At 37.3% G+C, this 17828-nt stretch overlaps 1 protein-coding gene across 4 annotated transcripts in view; it reads left to right on the top strand.

Annotated features, from left to right (window-relative positions):
• The window catches only part of CREB1 (cAMP responsive element binding protein 1), a 49451-nt gene that overhangs the window by 14406 nt on the left and 17217 nt on the right, over nucleotides 1–17828 (top strand). For 2 of the 4 annotated variants that reach the window (XM_026707773.2, XM_087919658.1), the window contains exons 2-7: nucleotides 111–232; nucleotides 2452–2598; nucleotides 6358–6458; nucleotides 10817–10959; nucleotides 11783–11833; nucleotides 12988–13170. In XM_026707773.2, coding sequence (XP_026563558.1) covers nucleotides 119–232; nucleotides 2452–2598; nucleotides 6358–6458; nucleotides 10817–10959; nucleotides 11783–11833; nucleotides 12988–13170 — 739 coding nt within the window. In that variant the 5' untranslated portion in view covers nucleotides 111–118. The remainder of the gene's footprint in view (nucleotides 1–110; nucleotides 233–2451; nucleotides 2599–6357; nucleotides 6459–10816; nucleotides 10960–11782; nucleotides 11834–12987; nucleotides 13171–17828) is intronic. The other 2 variants (XM_026707772.2, XM_087919659.1) reach the window with 1 other exon arrangement.

Raw genomic sequence — 17828 nt, 5'->3', positions numbered from 1 at the left:
AAAGTTCTAATATAACATAAAATAATAACTAATAAATATCTGTTTATTGTTTTTATAATAAATATTCTTTATTTGTTACATGTGAATGATGATGATCATGATTATTACAGATAACTAAATGACAATGGAATCTGGTGCAGAGAACCAACAGAGTGGAGATGCAGCTGTTACAGAGGCAGAAAATCAACAGATGACTGTTCAGGCACAACCACAAATTGCAACATTGGCCCAGGTACAGATTTGTACAGACTGATTTATTTCCCATCTGTGGGATCTACAAAATCTTGCATTGATGAGCAAATTGGAAATTTTGAGACATTTTCCTGGCATTTTCAAAGGAGATTAATGGTGGGATACCCATTTACAAAATTACTGCCATAGTGAAATGACACATTTTAAAGCACTAAAGTTATTTTAAATACATTTTATGTGTATATTTTAGAATCAGTGGATTTTTCTTTAAAAAAAAATTAAAACAAATCAATTGTAGAACCTTAAAACTCTTAAAATAATAAAATCCCCATTTTGTTCGTTTGGAAACATGGCTGCATAAATCTGAGAATGTTTTAGCTTGTAACATTTTATGCATCTGGGTGAAGCATGAATGTACCAAAATATTATCTGCCAACCTATGTAGTCTCCTCTACATAGTTTTATTCTTTTCCAGGTATGTAGGCATATTTCAGATTAAAGCTGTTTACCATTTTATGGGATCTATTTGATGCTAAGAGGTAGTTTTGGAAATAAAAATGAGCATGTATGCTGGCAATTTGCTTTACAGCATTCCTTTTTTTAAAAAGTCAGGTGCAATAAGAAATCTGCTAGTTGCCCTGTAGTGTTTAATGCCACACTGTAGATTCAAGAAGTAATTTTGGTGGAGCTATTAAGTTAATTTTGTGGTCAAATGATTATCCAATTAAATTTTAAATAAATTAAAAACAGTTGTTCTCTTCATAGTTGTAACAATCAGAACAATATTTATATAAATTTGCTGATATAAATGATATAAGGGGTAACAGATTGGACTAGCAAGGGGTAGAAGGAAAATTTAGAGTGGGAAAATGCAGAGTATTATATACAGCTGCTAGACTTACTATACCTTCTGTTAGAGAAATAATCTGATTCCATTAACCATTACTAGTATTATTCATTTTCATAGCACTTTATATGATTATCCTTTTTTCTTTTCACTGAGTATGGCTAGCAAATGGATCAAATGTAAGAATAGTAAATTGTTCAAAAGTACATTGCACAATCTGATAGTGAAGATTTACATGAAAAATATAATAGATTTTGGGGGATTTGAAAGTAAAATATTCACTGGTTTGCAGTTAACTTGAAAAGTTAGTACAAAATCTGCACAAAGCAAGAGTATTGTCACCTTGGATGTTTCTTTCTGAGGAAAAACTAAAATGATGGCTTCTGATTCATCATGAACAATATGCGCATTCACAATTCCTGCAGGACCCTGTAATCTGTCTCAAATAGGTGGTAATTTTTTTGCATATAGTAAGTTTCATAATTTTGTATATCTAGCTACATGAAGTTTATGATACTAACTACATCAAAGGAAAGCCAATATAATTGATTGTAGGTGTATATTTCCAGGTTTCTTGCAAAAGCTAATCATTGCTAATTTTATCTGGGTGGTTCAAATATTGCATCCAAATATATCTGCTTAACAAAGTCTGACTGTATGACTAGAATAGAATTTTAACTTAGAAACTTTGCTGACTTCCAGTGACACATTCAGTGTCTCCGAGAATGCCTAGGTGCACACAAGGATTTACATGTCTACAGACACCTTTGTATATAGACAAATTCTCTCAGTATAGGAAATGTTATTCCTGATAGATCTGGAGATAAATCAAGACTATTAAGGAGAGGAGACATAGCTGTCTCCCTTCTTCTCCAGTGATATCATTGCAACTGATCTTAACAGGAGAATTTTGAACGTAGCCATATATTGTTGGTAGAAGCAAGGCAGGGGTGGAATTCAACCAGTGTTACTACTGGTTCGGTGACTCTGTTTTGCGTGCGCATGCGCGTGTCAAAAAACATCAGCTGTGCCATCCGGACAGCTGAAAAGCATTGCACGCAGGTGTGCAGTGTTTCAAAAGCCTCTTTTTTTCCTGCTTTTCAACCTTAGCTGTGCCACGCAAAGCAGCTGAGGTTGAAAAAGCAGGAAATAAAGGACAGGCGGGCAGGTGGGCCAAACAGCAGCAAACACCGAACTGATTCGGTATCTGCTGCTCTTCAGAGTTACCGGTTCTATAGCATCCCACCCCTGAAGCAAGGGTTGGTGCAAGACAGGCAGCTGGTGAGATCTGGGAACCTGTGGCAAGCCACACAAGAGCCATTTAGGAGTTACAAATGGTCTGCCAACTGGAGATCTATCCTTATGCTGACATTAAATGTTTTTAAAAATAATGTGTCACTCTCTTTCATTAGGTATCTATGCCCGCAGCTCATGCAACATCTTCCGCTCCCACTGTGACCTTAGTACAATTGCCTAATGGACAGACAGTTCAAGTTCATGGTGTTATTCAAGCTGCACAGCCATCAGTTATTCAGTCTCCACAAGTCCAGACAGTTCAGGTAAATTTTAAAATTGTCACAAAAGGCATAGAGCTACTGGGAAATTGCTGTATATTGAGTTACATTACGTGGTATATATACCTATGATATACCACTTTAATTTTATGAATGTAAGTTTTAAACAATGCCTTGTGGTACTCCTCTATTATTATTCCACAGATAATCTATACCATTTAAGTTTAATTATTATTTTGTCTTAAATGTGAATTGTGACTTCCCTGGTATAAGAATATATACTGTATGCACTGGTTAGGGTTAAAAGTTACTTCAGAATGTGCTCAGGGGAGGCCTTAGAAGCTTCATTGGTAAAATGGTTTCTCTTCACTGTCAAAGTTTATCTCAGTAAAGTTTTTGATTCAGGTTAAAAAAACTAAGAACAGCTTGTGTCACATCTTCATTGTATACACAAAATGTTCATGGAGTAAATAACAAGTTGAAAATGTTTGTGATAGAATATGCAGTCCATCAAAGAAAGTAGTACAGGTAGTCCTTTTTTTTTTGTAAGTTTTATTTGAGTTTTCACAAAGAGAAAAAAAAATACAAATAAAACATCTTTTTTGAAAGTAGTGTAATCCCAGGTTACATTTCTTCATACAGACACAAATTCAGGTTCATGCTCATTTTTATATTCTATTATATATCTTATTACTATTTTACATTTTCTGCATAGCTTCTCCCCTCTTTTAATTTTCTCAATTTTATTTTAATTATCTCATCTCAATTCAAATCATTGTATTTATATTTTTTGTCTGTCCTGTTTCAATTATCTATTATCTTTTCTCATTAAACAAAATTTCTCCTGTACTTACTGATTGGAGTATGACGCCTTTATATCTTTTCCCTAAAGTTGTAACATTCAATATAATACATAACTTCCATTCGGATTCTGCTTGGTACATTCTTAAAATACACACTGTATTCTTAAAAAAAGAAAAAATATAAATGTATATAATTAAAACAACATTCTATTCCAATTCAATTCTATCATTAATATTAATATTCATTAAAGTCTTAACATCTTTAACATTACTTTTCAATTAAATATCATACTTCTATGGGAACTATTATAAGCTTTCCATAGTTAATTCCCCCCCTTCACTTATATTTTATAAAACATTAACTAATTAAAATGTTCCCGTTCTTTCCTAATTCAATTTTCTCATTTATTTTATTTCACTTATTTTATTTACAAACATTTCACTAAATTACACTATTTTATCCCTCATTTTAATCATACATTGTTTCCAATTTTCTAAAGTTATTTCTATTACTAATATATCGTATATACTCGAGTATAAGCCGACCCGAATATAAGCCGAGGCACCCCTAATTTTACCACAAAAAACTGGGAAAACTTATTGACTCAAGTATAAGCCTAGGGTGGGAAATGCAGCAGCTACTGGTAAATTTCAAAAATAAAAATAGATACCTCTATGAAAAATAGATACTTCTATGAAATATAACTAAAAAGGCATGTTGCTTTCATTAGTGTCAAGATGGCATGAATTAACATGGCATACTCAATTGCAAGTTAACTTCATTCACTCTTGACATTAAAAAATGCCACCGGGAGGGAATTATTATCTAATTAAAACTTTCACTAGGACAGTTGAGAGTAAGTTTGATGTTTACAATTTCCTCTTTGAAAGAGACCAGTAAATAGGGAACAAGAAGATGAAGAAAAAGAAGTGTGTTTTTTCACACTTTTCACACTGCAATCAACAAAAATGGCATCTTATTCTCAGTCCAAAGGTTTGTTTCTGATTTCTTCCCTGATTTAAGGGAAATTTGGGAAACGATCTCACTATCATGAAAGGTTTAATTGATTCACTAATCCAAAGAAGATGATGATGATGACAGTGGGAGGCAGGAGTCACTCTCTCCCTTGCAAGAAAAAAGCAAGAGCCATTCTTATGATCTCTGTCTCTCTCTCTCTCTGGAATACAGTCAAGCCCTTTCCAGCACGCGCGATCCGCCGCCGCGCTTGCACCTTGCAAATGCAACATCCGGGTTTTGCATTTGCAAGGTGCAGGTGGGGTGTGGATCGCGCATGCTGGAAAGGGCTTGACTGTATTCCGGGGAGAGAGAGAGAGAGATCATAAGAAAGGCGCTTGCTTTTCTCGCAAGGGCCGGGCACTGGGGGCTTGCAGAGAGAGAGTGACTCCTGCCTCCCACTGTCGTCATCATCTTCTTCTTTTGGGTTAGTGAATCAATTAATTTGGGAAACGATCTCACTATCATGAAAGTCAGTGTTCTCTGCCCATGGGGCGTTTGGAAGAAAATGCCCCGCGGCATATCCACGTGCGTGTAAGGGGAATCAGAAATCCCCGCGTTCAACGCCTAGCACGGCAGAAGAGAAAATGCAGCTGTGAGCAAATACTGGGAAAACCTGATTGATCAGAAGGAAGGAGGCAAAAGAGGGAGGGGTGGTGGTGGACGGAGGTCCCACTGGTATTTGTGAAACACTCGGTCGGCAGTGCTTAAAGTCAACGTCCTCGCTCCCACCCACCCAAAGCCACGAAGTTCCCCAATCGCACAGCCCAGAATCGCCCTCCCCTCAGGGGGCAGCAAAAATGCCCAGTGTTTCCCGAGACAAGAAGCTCCACCATGCAATGACAGCGCCCTGGCTCTAGGCTCGCGGGCTCAGAAGACAACGCGAGCCGAGGTGGCTTTGGCTCCGCTTGGCTTTGTTTCCTCAGCCCCAGCTGCTTTCAGTCCGCTCGGGAGGAGGAGGTGGTGGTGGCGGCTCGCGTTGTTTTTGAGCCCTAGAGCCTATAGAGCTCAGAAAACAATGCGAGCCGCCGCCACCACCTCCTCCCCCTCCTCCCGAGCGGACTGAAAGCAGCTGGGGCTGAGGAAACGAAGCCAAGCGGAGCCGAAGCCACCTCGGCTCGCGTTGTTTTCTGAGCCCTAGAGCCAGGGCGCTTTCATTGCACGGCAGAACTTCTTGTCTCGGGAAACACCGGGCGTCGTTGCTGCCCCCTGAGGGGAGGGTGATTCTGGGCTGCGCGATTGGGGGACTTCGTGGCTTTGGGTGGGTGGGAGCGAGGACGGACGGAGTCCGTGAAGTGGGGCTTGCCTGCCCTTGTTGGCTGCCTCTGCTTAGGGGCGGGGAAGGGGGCTCATCTGGACCAAGGGTGAGTCTCCCCCTCAGTTTCCCCTGAAGGATCTTCCGTCGCTTTTGCCTTCTCCCTACGTCTTCCCTCTGTTAAAATCCCCCCCCACACACACACACACTTATTTTCGGGCGGATAGATTTCGTGTCTGAGCATTCTCACATGACAGTGGGTCCTTTCCCCCCCTAAAAACAGTTAAAAAAAGAAAAAACAATACATCCTCATGCAAGAACTTTTCTGCTTCCGATTACCCCCATGCTTACAAGTTGCAAAGGAAACACGGAAGCAGGGAAGCGGCTGCCCAGCTCCAGAGCTCCACACCATTTTTTTCTCAGAGAGGAATCTCACTCGAGTATAAGCTGGGGGGTTTTTTTCAGCACAAAAAATGTGCTGAAAAACTCAGCTTATACTCGAGTATATACGGTATTTCTTCATTTAAATAAAGATCACTGTTTTTCCATTTTACTTTTTGTGTTCCTTGATTTTTCTTAAACTTTCATTAATTTAAATAAATAATGATATCCTGTTTAATACGCAATCTGTTTTCTAATCCTGAAAACATTGATACATAAAAGATGATTTTCAGATAGTACCTGGTTAAATAATGTTTAAAATCATAAAATTACTATGCTCTTATATCTAGATCTCCACTATTGCAGAAAGTGAAGATTCACAGGAATCTGTGGACAGTGTCACCGACTCCCAGAAACGAAGGGAAATTCTTTCTAGACGACCTTCCTACAGGTATGAATGTAATATTGTAATGCCTGCATTCAGTAGCTCAGCACATTAAAAATTTTCTAGATGTTTCATCCTATTATTAGAATATAGCAGCAGGCAAATATGGAATATATATCATGATTGGGCAGCATGGGCTATAATTGGACTGTAAGGTCTACCATTCAGTTCCGTCTTACACAGCATATATATGCCGCTAGGTCTCATGTGAGGAAAATACTATGGTAGGATGACTCATTACTTTAATCAGTTGTTTGCAAAGCAAAGTGGGAAAACATCAATGTGTAATACTCATATTTAAATCATAGATTCATTCTTCTATTTATTAATATGTAAGATGCTTTCTTTAGAGTAATCTCCCATTTGGAGAAGTAGTAATTAGGAATATTGTTTGGGTATGAAACAATCAGTCTGATTGTTAATAGTGTTATTTGCTGTGTTATTTCAAGCACACTGTTTGTAAATGAAAGTTCCACAAGATTTTTTTATTGAGAACCAGTGATCATCAAAAAAAAAAAAGAGTACTGAAACCAGTTTTGTCCAGTTGTATACGAAATATCCAGAAGAGATTCTATATGCCCTTTCTCAGTTTACATCAGATTTTCCTTATGCTTTTTTAGAATGCACGCATATTAAAATCAGATGAGTTGCTTTTCATTTCATTGTCATAAAATTCAATCAGATATTTTAATTGCTGTGAAATGAGTGGAATGGAAGATTTATAGGAGGGAGCCAAGTGTGTTGATTCTCCATTGAGTTCCTGGAGCATTTAAACTTTCACAAGTTACAGGAAGTAAGGTTTAGATCTGAGGAAGCTTAGGATTTAATCTTAAACTTGTGTTCTTCCAGAAAGTCCTTGACAGTGCCAGTTTCCCCACAACCACTACCTCCATTAGCAAATTTTTATCAATACCTAAAAATGCTATTCTGTCTCCAAATTCTATTTTTTAGACAACATAAAATAAACTTCTTAACTTTCTTAATTACTTGCTTCCTCTGATTAATCTTACCTGTCTTTACCGCTCTCGTATTTTAACAACTTTCACTGGAAATTTTGTAGCTCCATAGCCATTTTAACTTTGGTGTCATAGTTTCATGCTTATTCCCTTCAGTTTTACTTCCTTTCTTGCTTACTTAAAGCCATTTTCTTAGTACTTATTACCAGTTCAGTAAATATTTTCTGTAATCATGAAATTTTATCACCTGGCAATATATAAATAATTATGGTTCATTGCACAGTCAGACACATATTCAGACCGGATTTGGCAATTTTATCCACCTATTCAGTCCTTTCCAAAGACCTGGGATAGGCATAGATGTTGATGTTTTATGGTGAATGCTTTATGGCAGCGGTTGCCAACCAGTGGGCTGTGGCCCACTGGTGGGCCGTGACAAAATTTTGGTGGGCCGCAGAGAAATCTCACCCCAACAGCACCCTCTGAAATCAATTAATCCAGGCTGCACAGAAACACAAGTGCCTGCGCTGCCCACATGGCCCACGGAAACCCTCCCTGCCCACTCACTCCTTACCCGGTAAACTTGCCTGCTAAATTTCTATTTTTCCTTTTTCTGACCATCATCTGTTCTCTGTGCGGGAGATTTAGATTAGCTAGGAAGCAGAAAATGGTTGGATTTCTTGCTTTCCAGCTAGTCTTTAGATCTTCGGCTCTGTTTTTAAGTACAGCCGGACCTCCCTTAGGACTGAAGGTTTGCTTGCAAGCAAATTCAGTGCAGACTCACGGCAAGCAAATTTGAGAGACTGAGCTAGCCGATGGCAGATAGATAGATAGACAGACAGACAGACAGATAGATCATTGAATGATTCTGTGAGCAACTCAAGTCTGCTTGCTTTGCCTGATTTTGGGTAAAAGTTGCTCTTTTTTAATAAAAAAATTCAATATTTATATAAATATTTATAATATTTACATACAAGCCATGCCCAGCCAGTCACATGACTACCAAGCCACACCCACAAATTAGGCCATACCCACAGAACCAGTTAGTGGTCCCTGGGATCTAAAATTATGAGTTTGGTGGTCCCTGAGGTCCAAAAGGTTGGCGACCCCTGCTTTATGGTATTGTCTCAGGAAGGAAGCCTTTTTCGAATAAAGCCTCCTTTTGCAATTGACTGATGGTGAATTTGTCAATACAAATGGTGTTCAAGTGGTGCTCTAGTTGTTAGGGATTGCACCCCAGAGGCCTATTACTGTTGGTATTACTTTTTCCTTTGCCACAGTCATTCTATTTTTATGTGCAGGTCTTTGTATTTTGTTATCTTCTCTATTTCCTTTTCTTCTATTTCACTGTCTCTAGATAACTGCCACATCCACTATCCAGATTTTCTGTCTGTCTTATCAACAGCTATTAAGTATGGTGTGTTATGTGGCAGGTGCCTGTCTGTTTGAATTATAAAATTCCAAAGCATTTTAGCTTCTTACATCATTTTCTATTACTTTCTGTATTTTATGATCAGTTCTTGCTTACACACAATTGGTAATTTTTGCAGATCTCCCAATCCATTGTTGTTGTTATTTTGTCATGCCATTTTTTACAGTCTACAAAATCTTGCAGCAGCTAACCAGGTGTTCCACTGTTTCTTCAGTCTCTTTGAAGAAGAAATACTTGATGTCTGTTGCTGTTTTCCCAGCAACAGACTGCAAGTGTTCTAGCTTTATGTGCGTTTGTCCTTAAGGCTGGATCTTGTACAACCAGAATTAGCCCCTCTGTCTCTTTCTTCAACTTTCCTGTTCTTAGCCATTGCCAGGTCTTGTAATGTATTGGCCATGTAATATTTTATCTTCCCATGTCACTTTTCTATTCTTCTTTTGGTCCTTCTTATAGGCCATTTTGGTCACTCTAGTATAGAGTAGTAGTAGCAGCAGCAGCAGCAGCAACAGCAGCAGTGCTACTATGACTAAAAAGAGACCCCTTAAGCACAATCTAGTAGAATCTAACACATCAATAGTATGATTACCGTATTTCCCCATGTATAAGCACCCCCTTTGTATAAGCCACCCCCCCAATTTTTGGACTGTGAAGTTTTGAAAAAATATTTTATTAGAGAAACAAGTTATGAAGAAAGAAAATTTACAAAGAAACAAAATTCGACGTCTAGATCTACAACTTCGGTCATGACGCGAAAGCGGTGCGGGCGGCGACGCTAGCAATCTACGATCGAACGAGAGTAGGAAGCGAAGCATTCAGGCCGATGCCTAGCGTATGCATTTCTATCGCGTACTCGCACTCGTAATCGTATCATCACGTACAATTTTTACAAAAAAGTATAGCATACTGCTGGAAAACCAGTTTATTCCTACTTTATTATTTTATGCATTTTCACGTATAAAAAGTGTACCTGCTTTGTATATGCCACCCCTACTTTTGGGCTTGAAAATTTTGGAAAAAAGGGGTGGCTTATACATGGGGAAATACGGTACTTTTAAGATATAATGCAGCATTCTGGTTATTCTGTCTCAGTAATAGACAGTAATACAGAATTCGGTAATACAGAATTATGAGAAGTACAAAATAAAAATAACTACTGAAAAAGTGGGATGAGAAGAGAGAACTACAATATAAATTGCTGTGAGTAGTTAATTTGAATTTTTAGTTTATGATAGTACATAATATATATATGTTTTAAAATGTAAGTGCTATTAACAACTCAGGGATAAGAGGACAGGTATATTATAGATTATTATCTTTTTGTAAGAATCGCCTCTCCTCTCAACTCAAGAAAGTAAAAACTCTTAAAGACGAAGTATTTCAAAAAGAACCTTTTATTGAGCAGAAGTGAAAGCAAGCTATTCAAAGCAACGTCTGAATAGCCTTAGGCAAGACAAGTAGAATTAAAGCAGTAGAGACCCTTCCCTTTAGCCAGATGCGTATTCAACTAATCCACAGGTGTGTAGATTTTATTGTACCAGCCGAAACAGATAAGCATATGTTCCCATGGCCATCTTCCGCTAGCTTTCAAAGTGAAACAACCCACATGGCCCTCCCCCTAAACATTCCCCAAGAGGTGAAAATATCTCAGGGCACTTCGGGGCCAGGATACAAATTATAAAATAACAGATGTCACAGGCAATAGGAATGAATCAGATTCTCCCAATTGAATGGCAGTATCATGTTTAGGGATCTGACACTTTGATTCAGAGGCAGTATATATCTAAATTCTTGCAAGAGCAGAAGTACAATTGCTTTCATGCTAAACTTCCAAGAAAAGTATAGCTGAAAATGGTTAGGTTGGATTCATAATATTCTCAGGTTTCTCTACAAGTCTTCTGTTACGTTTATTGTAAGATTATTATAAACATGGTAGTTATTGGATTGGTTAAGATTTCTCCAACATTATTTCTTTTTAGGAAAATATTGAATGATTTGTCCTCAGATGCCCCAGGAGTGCCAAGGATTGAAGAAGAAAAATCTGAAGAGGAAGCAACAGCACCTGCTATTACAACTGTTACCGTGCCAACTCCAATTTATCAAACAAGCAGTGGACAATACAGTATGTGATCTGTTTTTTATACAATAGTAGGAAAGGAAAAATATATAAAGTCTTAATTAAATATCAAAAATGCATCTTCTACCCAAATTATAATTTCCCATCTGAAAAATGTTCAGAGCTCCATATTTGTCACTTTTGGATTTTGAAATTGTGTCACATCTGATATAATATATGACAACTTACCAAAGAATTATGAGAACCAAAGAGAAATGTTTGTGCAGTCATGTTGTTACTTAACAATAAACCCAGTGATTGCTCCCAAAACAAAAGATTTGTTATTAAAATGAAACAATAGCATACAAATGTGGCACATCAGCAAAGGAGTAGGGCAAATGAAACTTAGTTAAGCATTGTTACACAGGTGTTTTGTTTTTCATTAAACATATTTTAGAAAATTAGTATGCTTTGTGCCTTCTAGTGCCCTTCTTAATGCTATGGATATTCAGTAGTTCAGTCCCATTACTTTCCCAGCAGGTATTTCACTGCCCACTTCACTGTAAAAGATAGAATACTCTTCACCTATTCACATACGATCTTGGCTTTAAGGACCAATTTACACAATCAGTTGAAGTGAAAAGTTTCCAGGCAATAAAATGTTGCATTTCATTCATATTGAGAATGATTATAATATATAATATTTGCTCAACAATAGTTACTGCATGAAAGCATAATTTATGTTCTAGTTTATCTCATGACAGAAGCATTGCCATGTGAAATCACTCGTACATGTTCAGTGATCAAGGCTGGGAGGGTGGATGAAGGACATAGATTTTTATTATTATTATTTGCTCTGGTCCCCAGTGTGGTCCTGATTTTCTTTTAGGGACTGGTGTTGCTGATATCCATCATCAATATGGCAATGCTGTGCATGCAGGTATTGTCTGCATGAATGTATTGGTGTATATGTGGTGGAGCTGAGGAACTGATGCTGGCAGCATTGAATGAGGGACCATGTGTGAATGGTATTTTTGTTGCAGTCTGAGTGAGGTGTAGCAGACTGAGGAGCTTCATGAAAGTGAATACAAAAATAAGTACAGAAAAATACTAAGAACAGTAATTGTACGTGAAGAGCAAAAGAAACTAACACAGAGGCAACAGAGAAGAGAGCAACTGATGAAGGATGAAACTGATAAAAATATGTAAGAAGAACAAAATATATAAGATATAGGGGAAACCATTCTTATTTATTTTATTTATTAGTATCCTATCTTTATTTTTTGTACAAATAACTCAAGATGGTAAAAATAACTAATATACCTTCCCACTTCTATTTTTCTCACAACAGCAATCCTGTGAGAGGGGTTGGGCTAAGAGAGAATAACTGGGCCAAGGTCAGGTGGCTTTCATAGGTGGCTTTCATAGCTAAGACAGGAACTGAACTCACAGTCTCCCATTTTCTAGCCTGTAACCCCCAGACCATTGGAATGAATGGAGCTCGGTTATCAGAAACAAATTGCTATTTTTATCACTTTTATTAATCATCAGCAAAAAAATTATCACCAGTTTTTTTTAACCAATTACATATACTTTTCATTACCAAAAATCCAAGGAATCACACAATAAATACATATTGTTATTAAATACCAGTATCTGGATTGGTTGATTGAATTAGAAAACAAATTGCAATCTTTAAAAAGATCACATTTTGCAAAGTGCATATAATAAATTACACTTTCCTACATGGTAAACAAAATTCAGTATCTCTTCAGAAGTACATCAGTACATTCTTTTAATGATTATGGGGGTGGAGAATCCTTCAGCTGTTCTGCCATAACAGGTTTAAGAAAAACATGCCATTGACAAAATAGTTTTCAGCATTGCCTTTTGTGGTGATTTATCTATCACTTATTGAAATTGCTGCATCAAGATAATGTCTTTGTTAATAGCTGTAATGAATAAAATATATTCAGAGTCATAATGTAATTACAGAACACAGCATAAGATTAAATGTTTTAAACAACCTTATTTTCAGATTATTTACAATGTTCTTAATATCTGAATTGCTTACCTGCTTTTGCCTGTTTCCAGTTGCTATCACCCAGGGAGGTGCAATCCAGTTAGCAAACAATGGCACAGATGGAGTCCAGGGCCTGCAGACTCTAACTATGACCAATGCAGCTGCAACCCAGCCGGGTACCACCATTTTACAGTATGCACAGACTACTGATGGACAACAAATTCTGGTACCCAGCAACCAAGTAGTGGTACAAGGTAGGATAAGGACATTGTTAAATGATTTATTCAAAGGTTGATGCTTTATTTGTTTGTTTGTTTGTTTATTTATTTATTTAGTCGTTCATTCTTTTAATTGTGAAATTGTTAAAGTGCTACTTACTAGAATAGAAGAGGCCTTTTCTTCCTGTTCTTCAAATAAAATCTGTTAGGATATGAGGAGTAGAGCTAAAACAAGCAAGAACTATAACCATACACATTTTTTTCTGACACAAGTATGTGAACTTAAGGGAGAACAGAAATGCAAACATAACACACACATACATGGAAATAAATTCAGAAGCTATTCAAGGCTACTTCTGGTAAAGAGGTTTGAAAAGATTCCAGAGGCCATGCTCTGCATGCCTTTGCTACCTCATTTCTTACAATTTTCTGGCTCTTTTAAGTAAACAGTTCAGGAATGAGGCAGATCATTTCTACCAGCAATTTCTTGCATAATAGGATTTAAATTACAAATGGATTAAGTTTTATTTCAGATTTTCCCCAAATTCTCTTCAGCTTTATTAGTAGCAACAATTTTTGGAGCAACTATACTATCAGAACTATAGGTTATTATTGCAATTAGAAATACGAGAGATGTGAGACCTATCTCAGCTTGAACCTCTAATTAAGAACAATCTTTAACTCCTATTTTTTGAGAAATGTATAGTTTACTAGAAGTCAAGTGAACTACTGTAATGCATAGCCAGAACTGAAAATCATGCACCAAAATTCTGAAGTCTAACTTTTCCCTCTCTTAGTTGCTTCCCATCACTGGACCCCCATGTCTAATCAAATTCAAGAAAGATGTTTTCAGAACGGTCACTTCAGCCATAGGTTTGGTATACGGCTTGTGTTCCATTCCCTTGAAACTACTCTGGGAAAGATATATTGAACTTTTGTTTCCCTTAATGTATCCCCCTTCCCATCTAGTCCCCGCTAAAGTTCATGGCAGCTGATTCTGAATGGTTGCAGCTGTGAGGTGACAGCTGACAGGAGATCCATCACATAGTTTAAAGAAAGTTTAGGATACTTGTCTTGGTAATTACATACATAAGGCAAATTGGCAGAAACTATGAAAACTGGATGAATTAACCTCAGTTTCAATGCAAGAACTGCTGTGAAAGATAATACATTGCTGGCACTTGACTCCAGTTAGATTGGCTCATGTATATCAGAATTACTCTTCCAAATATTGGACAGGTTGTCAAATACAAACTTGATAAAGCCATATCTTTTTGATGCAAAAGTTTGAGGAGATACTATCCCTTATAGAATTGAATGTTCCCAGAATTAGGCTTCCTGCATTTATTTACAGCACCAAGTTTAAAAATAAAAATATTTAAAGCAGCTAAAATAATTAATTGTCCAACATTGGAAAACTCTAGATAACATAATTGGGATGTGAATTAACAAGGCCACTTTAATTGTCATATTAGAAAAAAAAAGTTAAAATAGAATTTAGAAGCCTGTTAGAAAATGAGGAGAAAGGGATGGAGGAGTTTTATCTGCGAAAATCATACAATGTGGAAAAAGATATTAATATATAAAATTCATTATAATAAAAATTACAAAATGGATGGAAGATGATCAACTGGAGCTGATTGAGTTGGCAGAGATGGTAAAATTTACTGTAAGGCTTAGAGACAATATTATGGGACTTCCGGTGGTGAGGGAAGGACGGTCAGAGGGGCAGAAATCCGCTCGCGGTTCTAGCCATCCTTTTCTTGAGTTTGGTGCGATCTTTCGGGGTGCTCGAGTCTCGGAGAGACCCGTGCCGGTGTGGGGGAACCTCGGGCTGCAGTGTGGGGAAAGCAACCCCCCTGCAATGAAGAGGAAGCCCTCCAGAGCCCAACGATCAAGAACATCCTCCTGTCAATGGAGGCTCCGAAGTCTGGACTGCCACCGATGGGAAGGAAAGAGTGAGTGAAAGTTTGCAAGCTCGCGGGGAAAGAGAGTCGTGGTTAAAGACAGTGGCAGAGAAGATTTTTGACTGATAATAGACTGATTTCAGGCTGTTAAATACTGTGCGAACGCCTGCTGTGAGCTCTAGGAGAAAGCAGCTACAAGAGAATCGGTCTAGTGAAAGTGAAGGGGCTCGGCAGGCAGAAGAGAGTCGGAAATAAAAAAGAAGTAAAGAGAATTTTGGAAGTCTGAAGACCAGCACGGGGGAGCGATTAAAAAGACTCTATCATCACTGACATTTGGATTGAGGCTATTAAATCGGAGCCAGAAGCAGAACGAAGCCGATCGGGGGAAAAGACAGAGCGGCGCCATAGGCGGTATCCAGAACGCTGAAGTGGCTATAACAAAGTAACAGATCTAACTGTCTGAAGGGACACAATCTAATCTATAAACTCTGGGAAAATTGAGTACCGGTCCTAGCAGAGGAGACAGTTCCTTTCTCTATTTGAAGGAGATCAGAACAATTGATTTAAAGAACACTAAAATACAAATAAAAGAGGAAGTCTTTAAACAAGTGGGAACATTGCTTACTGGCAGCTGTTACTCAGCAAATCTTCATTTGTCATTTCCAGTGTGCTCTAAGTGAAAGCTCCCAAAGTGAAAAGCAGAAACAAAAAACTCTTGTCTTTGGAATTTTCTTGTTTCTTTTCCTCTACCCTTTTCTGTGTGTACATACTTACTAAAATAGCCTCTCTTCCTTTCTATTTGTTGATGGTATGCTATGTTGAAATATGCTTGCTTTTTTTTCTGATTTCCTCTTGATAAATATGTACATTTAGTAAAGAAATATTAGAGTGTTAAAATATTGGATTAATTAATTTAGTTAAGTTATTATTAATAGAGATTGTTATAATTTGAATGGGAATATAGGGGAGACAGTAAGAATATTAAGCATTAGTTATTTAACAATCTTAGAGCTCTCTAGACCAATATTTCATTGTGTGGGTGTATCTGTGAATGTAATATATTGTGTAGTTAAGGTTACTTTATATTGAAGTTAAACTAGAGAAATATATATACACTTTACTAATTAGTTAAGAATATAGCTACTTAATAGATTGATAGATCTTGGTCAATTTTAGTTACAGAACTAAGAATACTGAATGCCAATTTGGAATAATATATTTAGCATTGTACAACAACAAAAACAAATTTTAAAGGAAATGACTACTACAACTACCACTACTCTGAAATCTGGTAGGAAGGTTAATCCCACAATATCAACCACTTTGGCAACATCTTCACCTATGGCACAAAAAACAATAGAGGAAACACTACCAACAGAGAAGTCAACTAGCATCTCGAATGCGAATATCCAAGCAATGTTCCTAACCTTACAGGACTCATTGACAAGATTGCAAGAAACAGTGACTAAAAACCACAGTGAAAAAAGGGCAGATATCAATGAATTGAAGGAAGAAACGGGGAAACTAAAGATAGAAATGAAAGCGGACATTTCCAAAGTAGAGGATAAAGTGGGGGTGTTGCAGCAGGCCTTGGAGAAAAGCGAAGTTATAATAAAAGAAGTAGAGAAAAGAACCGAACGAACGGAAAGGGAATTAGAAAGGGTGGATGAAGATCTCAAAAGTATGAGCAAAGAAATGGAGGACTCCCTCGTCCTCCTAGAAATGGACAAGGCAGCAACTTACCTAAGATTCCAAAATGTGGCAGAATCAAAAGAAGAAGACCTGGAATACTTGATGGCAGAAATATTGGGCGGTTTATTGAAGATGGATAAAGATGAAGTTCAAAAAGAGTTTGATGAAGTCTACCGGGTCAATACAAACTATGCAAGACACCACAAATGTTCCAGGGAAGTACACATACGATTCACTAGAAGATGTGTTCGAGACATGATATATAGAACCTCAAGAGATAAAACAATAACCTACAAAGAGAAAGAAATTGTGATTCTTAAACAGATACCGAGGAGAATAAGGGAACAAAGGTGTGACTATAAATTTCTGGCAGCATATTTAAATCAAAAAAGAATTACATTTAAATGGCTTATTCCAGAAGGAATGTTAGTGTCATGGAAAGAGAGGAAAATCAAAATAGACACTATGGAAAAAGCCCAGGATTTTTACGAACGGATGGTGGGCCCACAGGAGCAAAGTAGTAGGGAGGAATTGGACACAAATTTTCAAGAAGAACACGGTGGACATAAAAATAGAACTGGAATGGTAGGAAACCAAGAGAATACCTATCCACAACAAAAGACAGAAGGAACCACATTAACACAAGTGCAAGAAGAGAGAGGAATTGTTACACGACAAAGAGCGAAACAAAACTAAATAGATGGGAGAAGAAAAAAAATTACTATCAATAAACATAAATGGTCTAAATTCGACAATTAAGAGAAAAAGGATATTATCTAAATTAATTAAACAAAATGCAGATATAACGTGCCTGCAAGAAACCCATATAAAGAAGAAGGATGAAAAATATGTAGAATGCCCGAAATTAGGAAAGTTATTTACCACACCAGCAGATGAGGAGAAAAAGAAGGGAATCGCAGTATATGTGAAAGAGGATTTGAAATCTGAGCTAATATGGTCGGACTTAGACGGAAGGACTCTGGGTTTGCAGATCTGGATTAATGATATTCCAATTCTTTTAGTAGTAATATATGCCCCAAATGGAGACCAAAAAGAGTTTTTTAAACACCTATATAGAAAATTGGTTGAATTGCA

The sequence above is a fragment of the Pseudonaja textilis genome, chromosome 1 (assembly GCF_049901715.1).
Source record: "Pseudonaja textilis isolate UNSWEBS1 chromosome 1, rPseTex1.2, whole genome shotgun sequence".
Classification (NCBI taxonomy): domain Eukaryota; kingdom Metazoa; phylum Chordata; class Lepidosauria; order Squamata; family Elapidae; genus Pseudonaja; species Pseudonaja textilis.
Note: the sequence above shows the minus strand (reverse complement) of the source record. Positions and strands in the feature narration are given on the sequence as shown.